The sequence below is a fragment of the Sceloporus undulatus genome, chromosome 2, assembly GCF_019175285.1.
Source record: "Sceloporus undulatus isolate JIND9_A2432 ecotype Alabama chromosome 2, SceUnd_v1.1, whole genome shotgun sequence".
In the NCBI taxonomy this organism is placed as follows: Eukaryota; Metazoa; Chordata; class Lepidosauria; order Squamata; family Phrynosomatidae; genus Sceloporus; species Sceloporus undulatus.
Window position 1 is genome coordinate 158,080,527 of NC_056523.1, and position 21,096 is coordinate 158,101,622.

At 41.2% G+C, this 21,096-nt stretch overlaps 1 protein-coding gene across 1 annotated transcript in view; it reads right to left on the reverse strand.

Moving 5' to 3' along the window:
• Nucleotides 1-21,096, reverse strand: part of ERBB3 (erb-b2 receptor tyrosine kinase 3) — a 126,640-nt gene that overhangs the window by 53,131 nt on the left and 52,413 nt on the right. The window contains 4 exon segments of the mRNA XM_042454853.1: nucleotides 609-674; nucleotides 1,675-1,800; nucleotides 11,620-11,806; nucleotides 20,352-20,503. Of these exon segments, the coding sequence (XP_042310787.1) occupies nucleotides 609-674; nucleotides 1,675-1,800; nucleotides 11,620-11,806; nucleotides 20,352-20,503 (531 nt within the window).

Consider the following 21,096-nt stretch of genomic DNA (forward strand, 5'->3'; position numbering starts at 1 on the left):
TCATCCTTGCCCACACTTTGAAGCAGCAGGCTAGTTTAAAGAATACAGGACATGACATGTGGCACAAACAGCTCCACCTCTGGCACACACACCTGGATAGCAGTGTGTGTGTGTGTGTGTGTGTGAGAGAGAGAGAGAGAGAGAGAGAGAGAGAGAAGACAAATGGTTTGGAGGACTGCCACTGCTACCCGCCTCATCTGACACATAAGGTCACTGCTTTACCCTGTCTAATGTTAGGGCTGGCCCTGAAAGTGAACGTCACAATCTACATCAATGGTTCTAAGAAGTTAAGACAGGATAATTAAATTGGTTTAAAAGACTGAGCTTTTCTGTTCATATCTCCCAGATTAAGGGGAAATGCTTAGTGACCCTTTGCTAACCAGGAAGAAAGCTTCCTGCATTGCTGTCCAAGGGGCTGTGACACATCTCCTGTTCCATACAAACTGGGAGAGCCATGAAAACATGTGTTACCTCTTCCCTTTCCCAACCCATACTTTGAGCCATCCATTACATCTTGCACATCAGCTGACCCAGTTCATTCTCCAATGCCAGTTTCTCACATAAAGGCACTACTTGGGTTAGCGCTTGAAAGACACTGTAATACTTACATTTTTGGCAGTCCTCAGGACCAGGACCCCAGCAATGGCCGTTGCAGTTCTCATGACATGGAGAACCTGTTCAGGGAGGGGAACAAAAGCATAGAATCAGCCAATGAAACTGAGATAATTAGTATGATGGGTCAAAGATAACCTATAACGCCTATTACCCCCCAGTGATTTTCTCATGCGTGTTGAACCTCAAAACACATCTGTTTGACTTTTTATAAATAACCTTTAGAAATGCTATGTGTGGAGTACATGTGAGCCTGTGTGGTCTGATAAGAGGATCTGGGGCTTTGACCAGGACATTCTGTGCTCTAATCCTTCCTTGTCTATGAACTCTTTCAGTAACCTGGGGTAAATTATAATCTGCCATGACAGCCCAGGGCACAGTTGGAGGGCACAGGATGCAGCCATCTTGTTGAAACTAAGGAGGCATGATTCTGGACAATGTCTGAATGACAGGCTCCTAGCAAAGCCTATGTGTATCTCCTAGAATCCCATGATGGAATGAAGTTGGGGGATAAATGTAGTAAGGAAACGAATAGAAATAAGCAAGTTGTCTGCATCTGGCAGGAATGGAAGCAGGCTGCAGCATTCTTAGTTGCCTCTGAAGCATGAGAGAAGAGGCCACAAAATTTAGGCTTTTGAGGATGGTGAGGCACAAAAAAGAAAGGAGACGGGAAAAATAACGGAGGTGGGGGAGTGAGATTTGGCTCAAATGCTGGCCAAATCTATCTAATGGGGAATGGGATGTTTGTACCAAGTGGTCAAATAAACCCTAACCTAGGGACCAGTCTTGAACAGCTAAGGCAGGCATGGGAAACATACCTCTCTCTAGATGTTGATGGATAGAAATTCCCATCAGCTCTAATGTTAGCGATTGGTCCAAGAAGGACCTTGGAAGTTCCTAGTCCAGCAACATTGGGAAAGCTACATGTTCTCCAACACCAGGTTAAATCCGGGTGGGGCGGGGGGGGGGGAAATGGGACTTAAAGCTTCCTGGACAAATGTAGAAGGTTAAGGGAACACGTACACACTCCCACATGACTATAGTACTTGCTGATATACTCACACTTCTCCCCATTGTCATGGATCACTGCCTGGAAACGTGGGTCACGAATGATGTCTTTCCAGTCAATAGTGTCCACATGACACAATTGCTTATTCTTCCCAATGTAGACATCCCCAGAGAGGATTTCTGCAAGGCAAAAGGGACAGCTTGTGATCTTTTTCCCACTTGGAATTGAGAAACCAAAGGATTTGTCAGGAAAAACAAACAGCATGCTGAGCCAGGGGTTCCACAATTTCATAGAGTCTTACTCCCAAGTGTCCTTGAGCAAATTCTGGGAAATCAGGATGAGGTCCTTGAATCTCTTTCTGATATTTTATGAACATGTGCAAAGAAATGGCCATGAGAAGTGGCCAGCCTCTATGTATTGATAACAAAATCTGAGAACATCCCTTGTGAGAACAACTGTACATAGGGCTCCTTCTGCATGACTGTGATCTCTGCTTTTTGGTGGGATCCCTGGTTGTACATGAAAGCCCTGTGCACCTGCAGATGTATGCACAGGGATTCTCTTTAGAAATTCTTACAAACATGTGTAAGTCATGTGTGTGCAATCCAACTTCCAACCTGTATGTAATCATATAATATCTAAAAGGGTATAGGACAAACTTCTAGATATGAGTAAATGTGCTGAACAAACGTTTATAGCTGCTATCTGCACAAATGCTTAACAGACGTAAGTTCTGACAGATCTGTGCCTTCTTTGGGAGAGGGTTTGCTCATGTGGCTTAACACTGAGAGTGACCTACTCTGTGTTTCAAGCTGCAGAAATCTCTTCATAGGAAAGAATATGGATTAGTATCATCTACCTACAAACAGCTAAGAATAGAAAATATAGCGTGTAAAAGAAACAAAGTCTCAGTATACTGAAAAGAAAGATAATTTTATTCTTGAAAATAGTCCATCATGTTTTGTCCTGAAAACATTTTTATGGCCTTCTTTAAGTGATTTCAATGTTAAAACCAAGCTGCAGGGATTCTAAAAAAATGTGTCCAAAGCTGTTCAGTTGCCCGCCATAATCTGTCATTCCATGAAGAAGGGAATAAAAATATTTTCAGGCTGGGCTATTTTCAAGGATAAAATCATCTTTCTTTTCAACATCCTGAGACTTCATTTCTTTTCTGTACTACATCTGTTAGATAGTTCCAGTCCTCTCTGTTCTCTGGGAATAAAAAATGCCAGGACCAACTCATTCTGGGATAAACTTTACATGTATATGTATGCATTCTCTTTGTATCTTATTTAGAAGGATGCTTTCACTGTTTATGGCAGTTCTATTGACCATTCTTCTGTTGACATTTTGCTGGCTCTTATCCAGTGGCTCTCAAGATCCTACAGTTTATGATCCTTGATCACCATTTAGAGTCCCAATTTGTCAGGTTTTGAGCAATCTTTTCCAAAGATTGACCAAGTTGTTCAAAAATTTCCAAAGCATCACCATTCTTTGTTGCTCCACTGTCAGTAGGCTATACCCTCCCACTCCCTTGTAAGTATCACAGTTCTTCCCAAAGCTCTTACAATCTGAAATCTCTGATGACACAACAATTCTTATGTATTTTGCAGCCAGGGGAGGGGGGGGGGGGGGAGAAGCAGTTGAAACACAATATTTCTGAATTCTATTATCATACTTTTCATGCTATTATTTGGCTTGAAATTACATTTTAAAATACTAGCAATACCCACAAAATGCCAAAGGCACTTTCATATAGCAGGGAATGCTGCCCAGGTAATTCTGAAAGTATGTCTCCCCAACCCAGGTTTGCTCTGTCAGCCAGCAGAGATCAAGCGATGGGAAAGTTGATAGACAGGTGTTGTCTCTTGGTGCCACAGTAGCTCAACAACAACATCAACATCAACCAAACAGGTTGGTTGAGACAGGAAGAGCCCAGGACAAGCAAAGACCTGTTCCTCCTTCTCTGTCTTCCTCTTTTAAATCTGCTGACAGGATCGCAGGGATCTCACATCTCTCACACACCACTTTTCAGTGCTGCCACCTCCAGTCATTCAAGAAAACTTCAAGATCCGACAAATGGCAGCACTAAATTCAAGGATTATAGGAGCTCTCTGCTAAATTACAAGGCCTAAATTCCCTAAAGGCTGTCTGGTCCTGTCTGATCTTGAAAGCTAAAAAGGGTCAGCCCTGGTTAGCACTTTGGTGGGAGACCACCAATGTATACCGGGTGCTTTAGACTTTCCTGTAGCCACAAGCTATATTGTAGATCACTTGCTTTTTAGAAGTTTTCAAATGCATCCACTGCAAGACTGGTAGCACTTCATCTGGATGATGTGAATTCATTGTGGCTTAATTCAGATCTGATCTTGGAAGCTTAGCAAGGTCAGCCCTGATTTGAAACTTGGATGGGAGACTGCCAATGAATACCGGGTGCTATAACCCAGTGGCATCCCTAGGGTTGGTGTCACTCAGTGCATTAACTTTTGGTGTCACCTCCCCCCCATTGACCTCCTCCCATTTCACACCATACAGAATCCTTAACAATGCTTTTTTGCATGAATGTTACTTGTAAATCGTAATTCCCATATAGCACTGAATGTAATGCTAATAGTTGTGACATAAACAACTAGCAAAATTAAAATTATACCTTCAAATTACAATATCATATGCACAACCTAAACATATTTGCATATGCATAGTGAAGATTTGGTTGATATGTGATTTTTAAAGTAAATTTTTAAAAGAATATTTTTTTAAAAAAATAAATTCAAATTTGGAAATTTGAATTTTGAAAAATTCTGGAGCCTTTCCTTTCTCATCTCACTGAGCATCAGTCCATTCCCACCCACTTTTAGGACATTTTAAAGGGAAGCAGATGAATGCCACAGCCCATTTCTGCCAAAAAGGAGGTGTTTGAAGAGTAGTGGTGTCACTCCCCCCCCCCATTAGGGAATCATCTGGTGCGGTCTGCACTCCCTGCACCCCTACTGACACCACTGCTGTAACTAGGCTGTATTTCAGAGGAGGAAACGGGCAAAACCACCTCTAAGTATTCCTTGCCTAAGAAAACCCTATGAAATTCACGGGATTACCATAAGCTGAGAGGCGACCTGAAGGCACACACACACATGCTGCTAAATCATACCAAGAAGGGATCTATCTACTCTTCTACATGTCATGTTCACATTGTGTTTGTCTCCTTCCATTTATGCACCATCTCTTGAGAAAGAAATACAGCAACAACCATCAACAAGGTAAAACATTTTAAAAAGATGTGTTTCAATACCTTTTCATAAAGCAGCAATAGAGCAGCAACCAGTCATAATTCTATTCCACAGTTTGGGAATGACATGGGAGAAAGCTCTCTTTTATGGTCATGGCTCCATCTTAAGGGCTCCTGGGCTTTGTAGCTTGTTGTGGTACCACAGCTGTCTGACAGAGAAGGCTAAATAGCTCACAAAACTACAATTTCAGAATTCCACAGCATTGAGCAATGGCAGTTAAAGTGGTGTGAGTGCATTAATTTTGCAGTGAAGATGCAGCCCCCATCTCCTAAATACTGTAAAGGCACCACATCTCATTTGATCTTGGAAGTTAAGCAGAGCCAGGCCTGGTTAACAGTTGGATGGGATACAACCAAGGAATAGCAGGGGCTGTGGGCAATATTTCAGAGGAAAGCAATGGCAAAGTACCTCTGATTATTTCTTGTCCAAGAAAACTCCATGAAATGCATGAGATTGCTGTGAACTGACAGGTGGTGAAGGCACATAGTCTCCTTGAGCAAGTGTCATCTGCTCAAGCTGCAAAACAGTTGACATTCTTCTACTGCAAGCAAGGCCAGACTAAGATGTCCTGAGACTCTCAGCTATGTCAAGTTTAAGAAGTCACACAGCATTATGTCAAACTTAATATGTACTTTTTGTTGTTTATCTCATAGGGGTGTTGTACTTAGACATCCCTCACAATCGGAGTCTCTAAACTGTGACTGGCATGTTCATAAATGTAGCCCTTGCAAAATAATCCTAGGAGTCGTTCATAAAACAGATCTTTTAAAGTCTTGTTTTATGCAAGAAATGGGACAAGAGGCAGCATTGTATCTCACTGCTGATTACGTTGGTTTAGAGAGTCTCCTGAAAGCTGTGTCCAGCAACATCGGTGGACCAAAACTATGGAGCTCTTCTTGCTAAGCCATTTTCTCAGTTACTCCGTTCCTTTTGAGTCTGTCCTTGAAAAGAGACTCTACCCTAAGTTGTTTACAAGCTTCTACCCTATTCAGCAACTTCACGTTTGGCCAGTTAAGAGGCAGAATGGTTTGACAGAACCATAAACACACTCTTAGAACTGATAAAGTGACAGTTAAGTCAAATTCTGAGAGTTAATTGCCATATCTATATTTTCCCCCCTGCTGATTGGACTTCAACTCATAAATCTCCAGATCAGAGGGCAAAGGTACTGTCTTCCCTGATACTATGTGAAGTTCAAAGGGCTTGTAAACAGACGAGCAGAGCTATAGACTATTTGGCCCAATGTTCAACTGGAAATAAAGAAGCATGATTTCTTATTGTGAAGCCATCATCTGACTACAGTCAAGGCTCTTCAATCTATCTTTGAGACCCTGAATATTGTCCTGGTTGGATAGAGGCATATATAGAGAGATCGCCCCATTCTAATTTTGTAACATGGAAAGTCTTTTTATTCAGGATAGTATATAATCTGCAGGCAGAGGGTGGAGTAAGGGGAACTGAATTTTATTTGGCACAGAATTCAGCCTCTTTAATATCTAAGTGTCTCGAGTGGTCAGAATTTCTAATTCCTGCTAGTTACCAGACTAGAATGATGTAATCTCAGATAAAAACTGTGTTGCTCCAAGATCTGTGAAAAAAAGAATGAGAGAGGGAGAGAGGGAGAGCTCTATGGCTAATGAATGATTAATCTTTTTTTTTCTTTTTTATACATAATATGGTGCCAGTCCCTGAGCCATTGGCTACCAGTCCCTGGTGAGTTTCTATTTAGGAAAGAAACAATTGTAGCCAAGGGACACAAATACAGTACTGGTTCCTGGCTTGTTGGGGAAAGTAAGCTGCCAGTCTCCCACACTAGATAACTTGAATAGCCTGCATTATAGAACACAATATGTAGCTTAGAATTTTGCACTGAAAATCTGAAGTTCTAAGACCACGACGAGGACCACAATTACATCAATTGCTTAATGTATGTGTTTTGTCTTGTTCTGGCATTTTGTTGCAAAAGATTTTAGAAAGAATGAGGATTATAGATAATGGATCTGAGCAGTGCTCAATAAAGGAGCCTTCTGCCTCACCTTCGTAATAGGAGCTCCACCTATTCTAGTCTCTAAAATTTAGCAGCAGTTTCTCTGAAAGATTTACCTCCCCCCGCTATGTTCCAAGACATATATTTATCTGTTTAAAATATTTGTATATTGCTTTGCATGGAAAACTCTCAAGTATTTTACAGTAAATTATTATATGTAACATATATTAGGAGGGCTAGAAAAATTAGGTATTTGTGTGTGGTATGGTGATGGTACTGATGGAGAACATGACAAACTCAGGATTATGCAGGAATTGCAGTTAGAAGAGAGATTCCAAGATCCAAGAGAACATGACCAAGTACTGTAAGCTCCTAGAAATTCTTTTCACAGGGTTAGTCCCAGCAGTGCGAACAAGCTCTTGTTCGATGTGGATGTGAGCTGTTAAGATCTGGTTTGATCTGTAGCCAGTGGCTGAATGTTACTTCTGAAGGATGAAATAACATCAAGCATACCATTTCAAGCTCCTATACTCCTTCAGCAGACCTCAAAGAGATGACTAGTACATTTAAATATCAGCTTTAAATTCAAAATCCCCCTCCGTATTTCACACTATTGATACAAGTCCAATAGATCTAATTACATTTCCTTTCATCTTTCAGTTCCTCTTCTCTACAAAATATAACAGTGAAGAGAGCTACCAACAGATACCAAAGTAAATTCCCAAAAGTCACAAGTAAAAGCATGTCTACATGTAAATTAATCTTGTGTAACTGTTACAGCTTCCATTAGCAAACCCAATGAAAGGTTGGCAAAGGGCTAACAATTCTCTGATAGAGGCCCACACTCTCATTACAAAACTATGATTTACCAGAGTTTCCCAGGGAGGTCTTACTAAACAAAACACAGGCTTGCACCCCTAACCACTAAATCATCTTCTCTCTCTACTCTACAGCATAAACTTAAGTATGAAACTAAAAATCATTGCAGAGCTTGAAAGCAATGGGTTAAAAGCAATGTGATTACCTTTTCTTCTTGGTTTTTTGTTATTGTTGTTACAAGCGCAGAGAACAACAGGGCCTGTGTGCGTATTTATGTAATGAGCAACATTTTTTAGTTATTTTTAAAAGTTAAGGGCATTTTAGAGACATCTTTAGAGAGCAGAAATTTTCAAATTTTATGTTGTTTCTTTCCCTTAACCCTACATTTTATTTGGTCATGGCAGTGAATTGCCTAGGTGGGATGTATTTCTTACAGGACAAATTACTTTTTAAAAAAAATAAATGTACTGTATAAGTTTTAGACTATGCTATTGCTGAAAACTCTTTCTGAGACTTTGCTTTCAGTGCATCACCACCACTACATCACTACAGATTACTAATTGGGCTGGGATTTTGCAAGTTGAGGTAGAGAGCAAAATGGGGAACCTCTTTTCTGCACATTCAAAAGCCAGAAACTGATCAGTCTTCAATGTACAGTAATAGCAATGTATCCACTACTGCACTGGATGGCAATAGAATATTATTTATTTATTTATTTATTTAAACACTGATATCTCACCCTATATCTTGCAATCTCTGGATGTTATACAAGAAAATCAGTCTAACCAATAATACAAAAGAGTAGAAAATAAATTAAAGAGAGTAGAACATATTAAACAGCCGGCTAACTAAAAACAAGACAATTAAAACCAGCAAAACAGTTTCACCTTAGGATTGCCACAGGTTGGAAATAACTTGAAGGCACGCATCAACAACAAACAGTTTAAAATAATTTGAAACCACAACACATGCCACTTTGGATTAAATCAGTCCCCAGGGACTTTAATAACTTTTTTAAAAACATGTTTTGGTTAGGCATCAGAGTAACACCACTGTTGGCATTGACTGACACCATGAGTAGGGTATTTCACAACTAGGTTGCCACAGCATATCCTTTCACGGTGTGTCACCCCCAATGGTGGGGACAGAGAAGAGGGCTTTCTAGCATACCTCAGCCCTTGAAGAGGTGTGTATATATATATATATAGAGAGAGAGGGGGGGGGTTTCCTTCCAGATCCTGAGCTGTTGAGGGTTGAAATGTCACCACAAGCACTATGAATTTAGACTAGAAGCTTATTGGTAGCCATTGCAGCTCCTTTAACACTGGTGCTCTATGATCTCTAGGTGATGTTGTGATCAGCAATCTAGTTGCCATATTTTGTACAAGCTGGAGCTTCCAAGTCACTTTCAAGGGCACCCCCATGTATTCTGCATTTATCAATGCATGGATCACTGTGACTAGGTTATCCCTGGGATAGCTTTCAAGATGTACAGCAGACTGCCTGGAATATACTCTTCTGACCTTTGCAATCTAGCTGGTGGTCCCCTTGCCTTCCCAGCCATGATCTGTTGGCACTAATCGGCTGTTGCTTGAGGCATCCAGTTCATGCAGCCTACAAGTAGGGCCAATTAAGATGGCTGCCTTTGCTTGTGGCAAGCCAAGAGATGTTTAGCAAATAGCTCTCCATGTTCAGAAACAATACAGTATGGAGGAAAAAGGACAGATAAAAGAAAATACCTCCTCACAAAACATTCATTTTTAGACGTTGCTGCTAAAAAAAGATGTTTTTAAAAAGAAGTTAGACATTATCAAGGGCTACTAGTCACAGGGGTTATATGAGACCTCCAGGTTCAGAGTTAAAATTCTCAGAATAAAAGATGCTTGGAGCAGAAGCAGAAGCCTATTTTAGAAGCAGAAAGTTACTAAAAGCAGCTGGTTGGCAACCACTATGGGGAACAGGATTCAATGCTGGACTGTATGAGCCTTTCACCTCATCCAGCAAATCTTGCCATTTGTTTTTATTACCCAGCCTTGTTACTGGCTGAGGGCTTTTCCTCATAATGTTTTCTTTACTAAGGGTGGCCATCATTTCACTTGTGACAAGGAAGGCTTGGGTTATATTGGTCCCTTTAATTCAGAAGTATCAAAGAGAACACCACACCCAATACCCAGAAATTTGAATCAGATAAGACATAGTGGTTTTCTTTCCTTTTCCCTCTCTTAAAAAGAAAGAATCATCATGAATTTAATAGTTCATAACTAGCTGCTGGAGTGTTTCTATGTGTATTTAGGAAACACAACACAGTTTATCCCAGGAGTAACCTGGAATGGCGTCATGAGGAAGAAAAAAGACCACATGGCCTAGGTGGTCCCAAAAGCTACACAACATGTGGTGATCATTTGGACTCACAGTATGAAATCTCAGCAGTGGAATGTATTTTCTGCTACCTCAAGGTGACAGTTGCTGAAGTAATCTTATTTCTTCACCAAGCAGCCGTGCTCCATCCAGTAACACCCCAGTGTCCCACATACATTGGCTTCTTTCCAGTACAGCCCACTCTTGCCAGCAAGGAGCAGTTCAAGAGAAAGATATGCACAATGAATACAATGGTCTGTCCAGCACTATTTACTATTTTTCTGATTATGACTAGAGCTGAATGACTAAAGAAGCTTACCATAGTAACTGAAAAGGGAACAAATGCATGCATCCTACTATAAAGGATCCTAGAGTAGATCTACAGAACAAGAAGGAGTTGTACAAGTGTTGATTCACCATTCAGCAGCTGGGTCAGTGGATGATTCAGTGGATGAATTTAGTCAGGACTGCCAGTCTAGTCAAGGTTGACAACAGGATTCAGGCCAACATACTTCATTTTTTGCTCCCCTGCTCACAACTTTAGCAGTGTAAAGTGTAGAGGGCAATCTGAAAATTAGCTTGGGAGAGGTAGACAACAACCCTTCTTCCTGAGAAATGAGCTAATAGTATATACCACATGATAACCCCCCTTTTTTTCTAAATTATTAGTTTAAAAATTATCCAGAGTTTGAGATAGTAGGGATGCAGTGGCTTAGTGGGTAAGACGCCAGTTTTGATGATCAGAAGACTGGAAGGTTGGCAGTTCGAGGCCCAAGTGCTGCATGATGGAATGAGCTCCTATCACTAGTTTCAGCTTCTACCAACCCAGCAGTTCAACAGCATGCATATGCAAGTAGATGAATAGGTACCACTTCGGTGGGAAGACAACAGTGTCTGGTGCAGTCATGCTGACCACATGACCACCAGACTCGTCTTCAGACAACACTGGCCCATTGGCTTAGTAACAGAGATGAGCACTATCCCGTACAATCAGTTATGACTAGACATTCATGTCAAGGGACTACCTTTACCTTTATCGACCATAAGCAACATGTGTTGGTTAGCCATAACCCATTGCTGCTTCCAAGTGAGTCGACATGCATCAATGTCAATAAAATAAGACATGCATAAGGAGATCTTTTTTTAGTACTGCTTTGTGTGGCCAGTCACTGAAGATAGTTGCTCAAGCCAAACCTCAGGAAGATAAACTGGGGAGGCAAACAGGTGGCATGATGACCAAGTCACCCGCACGAACTAAAAGAGGAAGTTGGGGACTCATGGCATAGTGAGATCCTGTTGGCAAGAGGGAAGTGAAGGAATACAGTCATGCGCACATTGTTTAAGATGCACCCTGGTGGCATACCAAAGCAACCTCATTTTATTCATCCTTCCTAACCAGAGGTCATTTTCACCAGTTTAGTAATACTGTAAGCAGTCCATTATTCACCACTACGTACAATGATTTCACAGTGGAAAAGATTCAGTAAGGAGCAGTTCAGTAGTAACTGCTTTGTTAGTAGAAGATTCCAATCTTCCCATTGACTCACCCGTGAGTTGGTTGAAGCCCACCTGGTGGAGGGCGTGTGTGACATTCTTTTCATAGTTGAGGACAATGTAGAGAGCATACTTGTCTTCATAGTACTGGGTCCCTCGTATCATGCGCAGATTCTGCAGTGGCAAGTATGTGAAGACATTCATGGCAATCAATACATAGCCAGTAACTTCTCGGATAGTCTGGAAAAAGTCAAAGAATATATATAATCAAAACATCCACCTGTCCATTATAAAATTGCACAGGTAATAATTTTGCTAATGGAACAAATGGTCACTACTCAAAACAAGCTACATCTTGGGCTTTGTCTGGACTTGACAGGAGATGAGACCTGTGTTTATTTCCAGGCAATGGCTTTCCATAGTCTCTTCCTCATTTGATGATAGATTGAGAAATAACCTGGAACTCTTAAGGACAGCGCTTTCAAATCAGAACCAAAATGTTCTATAAGTGGTTGTATGAGGGAAGCATTCCTGGGAAACTCCATCAAGGAACAGAAACTAAAGGGAATATTGTATATTGTTTTAAAATAAAAGCTGAACATGAAAGGAGCAGATCTGTGTTTTCAAACTGACGTACTTCCAAGTAACAGTCAAGGAGGTGGCTAAGTGGTTTCTGCCTGACACATGGTAGGCAGGAAAGAAGAACATCCACTGCCACTATCAGCCACTCCTCAGTGGAAACTATGAAAATGGGTGGTGGGAAAGGCTGGTGAGTTGGAGGTGGCAGATAAAAATTTCTGCCCCACTCCCCTGCCCCATGCTATAAATTGCCTCCACTTCTCCTTTAATTGTATTTGGAGACAACCCATACATGAAGAAAAGGGCATGCCTCCATTACATGCAAGCGTGCTCTGCCTTAAAAGTTCCACATTCTTTTGTTGCACCCCCCAGCCTTATTTGCATGGTTCATAACATTTGTAGCAACAGATTACTGTGTTGCATCCTCTCCCCTCTTGCTTTCTAGATCAGGCACAGTCTGCTCTCGTCACTTTGCAGTGAGACAATTTGTTAGAATCTCTGATAAGAAAAAATGATTTCTGAGCTTCACTTTCTTCTTCCTTTTGCTTTCTGCTAGTAGCTAGGATTCGGTCCCCTCTGGGCTGAGGAAAAGTGCTATTAAATTCCAATCTACACATGCTAAATTAATATTTGCCAAGAATGGAGTTTTAACGATGCACATCTCCCTGAGAAATCTCACCTCACTGAGATAAAATTCCCCAGAAAGTCTTCTGCAGCCAGCCAGATTACTCTTAAATCAGCCTTCCACATTTGGAGATTTGACAATCATGGTTTTGACTACTGCCGGGTTTGTAGCTGTTGCTTAACTAGCTAGAGCTCTCCTCGCCTACCTCTTCTCAATCTCTTACCCTTCTAAAGAGTCTCAACCAGAGTATAAACAACTTTCCAGCCCGTCATTCTCCTCAACTGACTCTTGTTCATTCCAATCCACCTCCTCTCAATCTCCTTCCAAAACAGCCAGCCAGGGTTTAAATTACTGTCTAGCCCATCAGTCTCCTCACACCAGTCCTCTTCTTCCCAATCACCTCTTTTCAATCTCCCATCCTTCCAAAAGAACCAGCCAGGTTTTAAACTCCTTACCAGCCCATCGATCTCCTGGTGTAAATATACTGTATATGTGATTTACTAACTACTATGAGCCTAACATTCTGCCTACTTCAGTGACCAGCCAAAGGCCAAAAAGCAGTTCACCACTACAGGATAATGTCCTATTATCCAGCTAATGCATATTAACCCCTGGCTCCTGGTATGTGAAATCTCTGAATAAGGCCACTTAAAAAAAAATTGGCTTCAAGACCCTGACAATCCTATTCCCTTATATTTTCATCTAGTTCTCTTTGGGACTGCAGCTATAACAACATCTTGCAACCACTATAGATTTATTAATTCTACACAGGTAAATCTACACTGTAGAAATAATGAAGTTAGACACCACTTTATAGCATCAACCTATGGAATCCTGGGATTTGTAGTTTTACAAGACCTTTAAGTCTTCTCTGCCAAAGAGTGCTTGTGCCTCACAAAACTACAGATCCCAGAATTCCATAAACTAGAGCTATGACAGTTAAAGTGGGGTCAAGATAGATTATTTCTACAGCATAGATGTACCCTACATCAATTATACATCAGTTGTTTTCTCCTGCAGCAGGCCCCAAAAGCACAGCTTCAGCTGAAATTAGCCAAAAATATGACCCAGAAGTAACCACTTCTTACATTTCTAGACCTTCCACTCAGTTTTTTTGTTCAGGGGTGGTGTGGGGTGGGGTGGTTGCCAATTCTTTATATTCTAGGTAATGGTTCAGGGGGGTTGCTTTAATGCATAACACTGCTCCAGGTGTCCAGAGATAAATATTGTCCTGTATCTTATGTTAAGTGGAACTGAACCTTAGAGAAAATGGCTTTCCCCTGTGACAAGTAGAAGGAATGGGCAAGGAAAAACACTGTGATTTCAGAAAACACTGCTACCTGTTGACAACTCACTCTGTTATTGAAAGAAAGAAAGAAAGAAAGAAAGAAAGAAAGAAAGAAAGAAAGTTCTGATGAGTTGGCCTCATTTGCACAATCACACCACAAAGAATCCTTCCCACTCATAATGGCATGGATCCCACATCCCAAACAAGCAGGCTTGGTCTAGATTAATATATCAATTGAGCAATTCAGAGCTGGGTATCTCAGTCTTGTCTTGTGGCTCACAGTCAAAATCTCCATTGCCTCAAACTGGTAGGAAGTTGCCCAACCAGCACAGAAACTTTCACCTAGGTATAATATGGTGCTGGTGGCTGAAGACTCACAGCTTGGGGTATAGAGGCACCTCCATGCCAGCCTGATAAGAGAATTGGGAAGTGTGCTGTCTTCCTGGCTCATGTATCTGGGATGTCACTTTCTCTTTATTCATGGGGATGCCAGCTACATGGCCAAAATGAGGAGAGCATCTCTGAATATAGAGCTTTGGGCAAAAAGCTGAAGAGGTTTGATGCATGGGTTGTATTCCCATCAATTCTGCCAGTGACGGATAGAGGATTACACAGGGACAGTAAGATACTAAAAAGTCAATGAGGATGGTGTAGATGGGAGAGGTTTAGCTTCTGGGACCATAGTCTTCATTTCTTAGACCGTGGACTACTGGCTATAGATGGCTGCACCATATGAAGACTGGGAAGAATGTCTTTGGTAGTAGTATGGCAAGTCTGACCAAGAGGCCTTTTAAACTAAATCTTGAGTGGGTTGGAGATGGTAATTCAAACATCAACCCAAAGGTAAGCTCTAATCACAAAGATATGAATTCTAGAGGAGAAGCTGAGGGATATAATGGGATCTTCAGCAAAACTGATGTAAATTAATAGGTGAGAACAAACAAAGCTTCAAATATCAGTACACAATTGCACAATTTGGGAAATAAACAAGATAAACCTGAAGTCCTAATGGAGGAAGGTAAATATGAATTTATAGGCATAACAGTGGGATGACCCCCATGATTGGAATATTACAATTGAAGGGTATAACCTATTCAAAAATAACAGATGTGGTAGAAAAGGAGGGGGAGTAACATTACATGGCAAAGACAAATTCAGTTGTACAGAAATCTATGGGAGTGATCAGAGTGGGCCAGCTGAGAACATTTGGGTAAAAATAGAGAAATAAATGAAATCATTGTGGTAGAAGTTTACTACAGGCCAACCAACCAAGAAGAAGTGGTGGATGATCCTTTTCAGAAATGAATCTCAAAGATGCAAGAACTGGTAGTTACAAGGAACTTCAAATATCCTGATATGTGCTGAGAGACTAGTTGTGATAAACTTAAGTTCCATAACAAATTTCTGATATGCCCTGCAGATAATTTCTTATTTCAAAAAGTAGAGGAAGGAACAAGGGGATCAGCAATTCTGGACTTGATTCTAGCCAATAGCAATAGTAATAGCAAGTACACTTCTATACCACTTGTCAGTGTACTAAGTACTCCCTAAGCGATCTGCAATGTGTAAGCTAATTGCCCCAGACAAGCTGGGTACTCATATTAGCGACCTACAGAAGGATGTAAGACTGGGTCAACCTTGGAGCCCCGGGATTGAACTCACAATCTTGTGGCTGTAGTACAGGTATTTAACCACTGCGCCACCAGGGGTCCAATAGGGAGTAGTTGATTACTGGAATCAAGGTAGTTGATACTTTAGGAGGAAGTGACCATGTAATGCTATAATTCATAACTATGGGACAGGGCAAAGAAAAATATAATCAAACATGGACCTTGGAGTTCAGGAAAGCTGATTTGTAAAGGTTCAGGGAATTACTGTGTGGAATCCCATGGCTAGATATGCTAAAGCAAAAAGACAGCCTGTAAGGGTGGAAGTTCTTGAAGAAGGAGTTGCAAAAAGTACGATCACAAACAATCCATGGAAGGAAAAAAATGAGAAACATCTAAAAAAGCCAATGTGGCTGCCCAGCAAACTCAAGAAGGAAGTGAAAAGGAAAATGAATATGTATATACAGTGAGAGGAAGGGTGCCAAGGAAGACTAAAGATGTGTAGCCCAAACTTGCAGGAACAGTATAAGGAAAGCTAACGCTCAGAATGAGCTGACTGGTTAGGGGAAAATGAACAACACAAATGCGTTTTTCAGGTACATTTCAGGCAAGTGACCAAGGAGGCAGTAGGGTTGCTGTTCAAAAAGGATGGCAAAATGATAACAGTTCACAATAAAAAGACAGAATGACTCAGTACCTATTTTGCTTCAATTTCCCCCCAAAAGATAACTGTGTTCTTTCATGCAATAGCACAGACCTTGGCAAGCTGGATTGCAAATCAAGATTGATAAAGAGTTAGTCAGAAATTACCTAATGAACCTAAATGAGTTCAGATCTGCCAAGCCAGATGAAATGCATTCCATAGAAATGAAGGAACTTGCTGATGTACCCTCTGAACCGCTTGCCATTATTTTTTGGAAATCTTGGAGGACAGGTGATGTGCTAAAGGACTAGAGAAGGGCAAATGTCTCTCTCCTCATAAAGACAAAAAAGAGGATCCTGGAATCTACAGACCAGTCAGCATGACCTCAGTACCAGGAAAAATATTTGAACGGATTATACAGGTCTGTAAGTATTTTAGGGACAATGTAGTGATCAACAAGAGCCAGCATGGGTTTGTCAAGAACAAATCCTACCAAACTAATCTTATAACTTTTTTTCAGTAAGGTCACTACTTTAGTAAGTGGTTGGAATACTATGGATGTCATTTTTCTGGGTTTCAACAAAGATTTGATGAGATCCCCAATAAAGTTTTGATTAGCAAATGGATTAAATGTGCACTAGATAGAAATACTGTCAGATGGATCTATAATCAGTTGGAAAACTATGTGCAAAGAGTCATCTTGAATAGCTGGACTTCAAACTGGAAGGAGGTCTTGAGTAGGGTGCCCCATAGTTCTGTCCTAGGGCCATTGCTCTTCAACATTTTTACTAATGATTTGGATGAGGGACTGGAGAGAATCCTTATCAGGTTTGCAGACAGCACAAAAATGGGAGAGGTGGCAAACCCATGTGAAGGCAGGAACATAATTCAAATAGAAAATTAGGCAGAAATTAATAAAATGAAATTTGATGAAGACAAATGGAAAATTCTCTATTTAGGCCAGACACACACACACACAAATACCAAACACAGAAGTATAGAACGAGGAATACCTGGCTCAGTAACACTACATGTGAAAAGGATCTTGGGGTTATTGTTAATTATAAGTCGAACATAGGTTCAACTTATGCAGCATGAGACTGCAGCAAAAATAAATAAATAAATAAATAAAGGCAAATGCTATTTTAGCCTGCATTAATAGAAGCATAGTTTTCAAGTTGAGGGAAGTAATATCCCTATATTCTGCACTGGTGAGGCTTCTCCTGGAGTAACACATCCAGTTATCAAAGATATAGAGTGCATAGAATCAGTATGCAGAGAGCTCTTGTAGCACCTGAGAGTCTAACTGAAACAATTTGGTAGCATGAGCTTTTGTAGACTTCAGTGCCACCTTATTTCCATACCCAATAGCTATGTTTTTGTCCACAACGACCATCAGTAAAGCCGACTTGCTGCTTTATTTCCATATTCAAAGGATTTTGATTTTGAATTGACATTCTCACATGCCTATGGCATATATTTGTCTGTCCCTGACTTCCACTCCACCAAAAGCATCTGAGGAATTGGACTGAAGTCTATGAAAACTCATGCTACCGAGTTCTTTCAATTAGTCTCAAAGGTGCTATAAGATCTCTCTACAAACTGCATTAGTTCTGGGCATCTCATTTTTAGAAGGATGTAGACATATTGGAACAAGTTCAAAGATGGGCAACAAGGATGATAACAGGTATGGAGAACAAAACATATGAGGCAAGGGGGAAGGAGCTTCACTTGTTCAGCTTGGTGAAGAGAAGACTGAGGGGTGACATGATTGCACTCTTCAAATACATCAAGTGCTGTCATAGAGAAAAAGGGATAGGTCTGTTCTGTGCTGCCCCAGAGAGTAAAGCCAGGTCTAATGGTTTAAAGTTACAAGAGAGTAGATTTTATAGTTTTCTGTGGGTTGTCTGGGTTGTTCTGTGTCATCAGAATCTTCTCCACTCTCTGGGCTGAAGATGCCAGCCACATATGCAGGTGAAACATCAGGAATAAATTCTTCCAGAATGCAGCCACATGGCCCAGAAAACCCACAGAAAACTATGGATGCTGGCCATGAAAGCCTTCGACTTCATAAAGTAGATTTTGTTTGAACATTAGAAGGAACCTCTTGACAGTGAGAGAGTGGTTCGGCCATGGAAACAATTGCCAAGAAACATGGTCGAGTCTCCTTCTCTGGATGTCTTCAAAAAGAGTCTGGACAGCTACCTCCTGGGGATGATTTAGCTGGAGATCCTGCACTGAGAAGTGGGTAGACTTGATGCCCAATGAGGCCCCTTCCAACTGAATGGTTCTATAACTCTATGAATCAGCACAACCAGGGAGGCCCTAGCCCTAGCATGTTCCCACCACATTGTTGTTTTGTCAAACACCTAACCTCTCCAGACTCTTCAGATTGCCTTAATCTGGTGGGGGTGAGAAGGAGTGAATTGCTCTTTTGGAAGGCCCTGGGAGCAGTAGTCTTTTGTAAGATAAAAATTATGCGCTTTTCAAAGCCAAAAGTGAGCATCTATCCACTTCCAGTTTCTTGTCTGTTTTTTGGGGGGAGAGCAGGGACACTTTGGGGGAGCCCATGTAGCCCTTGGGGGTCCTATGGCAGAAAACATGGTCTCTGGACCCATCACAGTTGCCCACCGCTGCCCTTGCTTCTGTACATCCCTAAAGTGCATCTCCCTCAGTCATGGTACTGGCCTGGTGCTTCCCAACTTAAGATGAAGCAAAACCCTCCACCTTGGCTCTTTGACAGACAGAGACTAGATGATCCAACACTTGTGCTGTCTACCTGCCTGGTGCCCATGAAAGATAAGTCAGAGGAAGACCCTATCTGGCTAGAAATCGGCATGCAGGTGAAAGAAGGAAGGACGAAAAAGAAAAAACAAATCTACTAGCATAAGTAAGATAGAGCAAGATCCAAGGAGAAAAGAAACCAGCTCAACAGTGTTGCTTACCTCACAGCCTTCAAGCCACAGCATCAAATCCACTTCCCATTCTGCCCTTTTGAGAACAGTTGGTCTTCTATCCTGTGCCCCATCTATGACCAGCCATTACTGTACTTAGAGAAGTGTATATTTGTGTACTTCCACCCCAACTATTACTACTAAGAATCCAGATCCTGTGATCAGTCGGACAAGTGACAAATGAAAGTCACAAATATCAATGGATTTACTAGTGAGTAAGCCTCGCTGAATACAAGGAAATTTGATTGTTCAAAATAGACATGATTAAAATAGCATGCCTTCATGTATTATTTTCATAGTTTATGCTGATTTATTTGTTTTTTTGTGATTCAGGTGTTTAAAGGTGTGGGGGAGAGGATAAAAACAGAACAGGTGGTAACAGGAGGGAAAGATATGTAGACTTTCAAGCTTTTCTCTCTAACAGGGTGGTGAACATTTTTCAACCAGGGGCTGGATTCCAATTTAGGAAGGGTCTTGTGGGGGGAATGTCTGTATTCCAACATTGGGCAGGGCTAAGGGCATGGGGACAAGGACAGGGGAAGGAAAGCTAAAACAACATGAGTGGGACCAGATTTAATGCTTACCATTTTTCCACTCAGCATTCAAAGCATCGTTCCATTCTTCACTTCCCTATTTAAGAGGGACCCCCCCCAGCTTAACACTATGTAGGGAATTCTCAGTATACAGTTCTTTAAATATTCTTTGATTACTGGTCAGAGATAACAGAAAAAGAGGCTTGCAGAAGGATCAAAAACCCCATGGGCTGGAGATTGCTCATTCCTGCTATAACCTATGAGAGCTAGACAAGAGGAATGCATATTCAGTTTAGTGTGAGCATAACACCAGTTCCTTGCAAACTTATTTTTCAAACACAGGGCCCGAACAGACAGGCAAAAATAAAGCTGCTTTGGGTCGCTTTGGGGCTATGCTGTTTAAATGACACACGCATCTTAGGCCCGGAGCATGGCTTTGGCGCAGCTTCCGGCCTCTTAGGATGCATGCATCAACATATGAAGATCAACATATGAAGCCCTCTCTCCCAACAAATAGAGAGGCACTGACCAATTTTCTCTCTGATCCCCTCATTACCTGCAAGAAGGAGAGGTCATGGTTTTGTTCAATTAGCACAATCTCGAGGTTGCCCATCACGATCTCACAGTTGTTGTACATTTTGTAAAGCGTCTGATACTGTTGCTGGGCGTCCCCTGTCACACTGAACCCATTTAGAGTGCCTGCACAGACTGCAACAAGAGAAAGAGTGAAAAGGTAAGTAAATCATTGGCACAATGGGAATGATAAAGTCAGACTGGGGGTTTTCTACATCAGTGGGATGATTAATCCACGACAGTTTTACTCCAGTCTTCGAAAGTGCTGTTCGATGTACTGAACCTGTTTGATAGAGTTCAGCACTTTGCCCAGGTCTTTTAATGTTCATAGAGAAATAGAAGTGCATTTACTGGATGTAGAAACCACCCATTAGACATGAAGTCCAACCCCCACCATCCACATATCAATGTTTCATTAAACATCATAGTTGTGACCCCACAGGTAAGGTTCCTATAGAAAACATCACCCCAAACACTTCAACCAAATGTGTTAAAACTATTAAAACTCCCTCCTCAACTGTCATCTTGGCTTCAGAGAGAGCGATCAGGCAGACCCAGCAACATCAGGGACTGCCTGAAGGACGAGACTTCTCCCTCCTTTAACTGTATTTTGTATTTTATTACGATTTTACTGTACACCGCTATGATCATCGCGGAATAGCGGTCTATAAATAAAACTTATTATTATTATTATTATTATTATTATTATTATTATTATTATTATTATT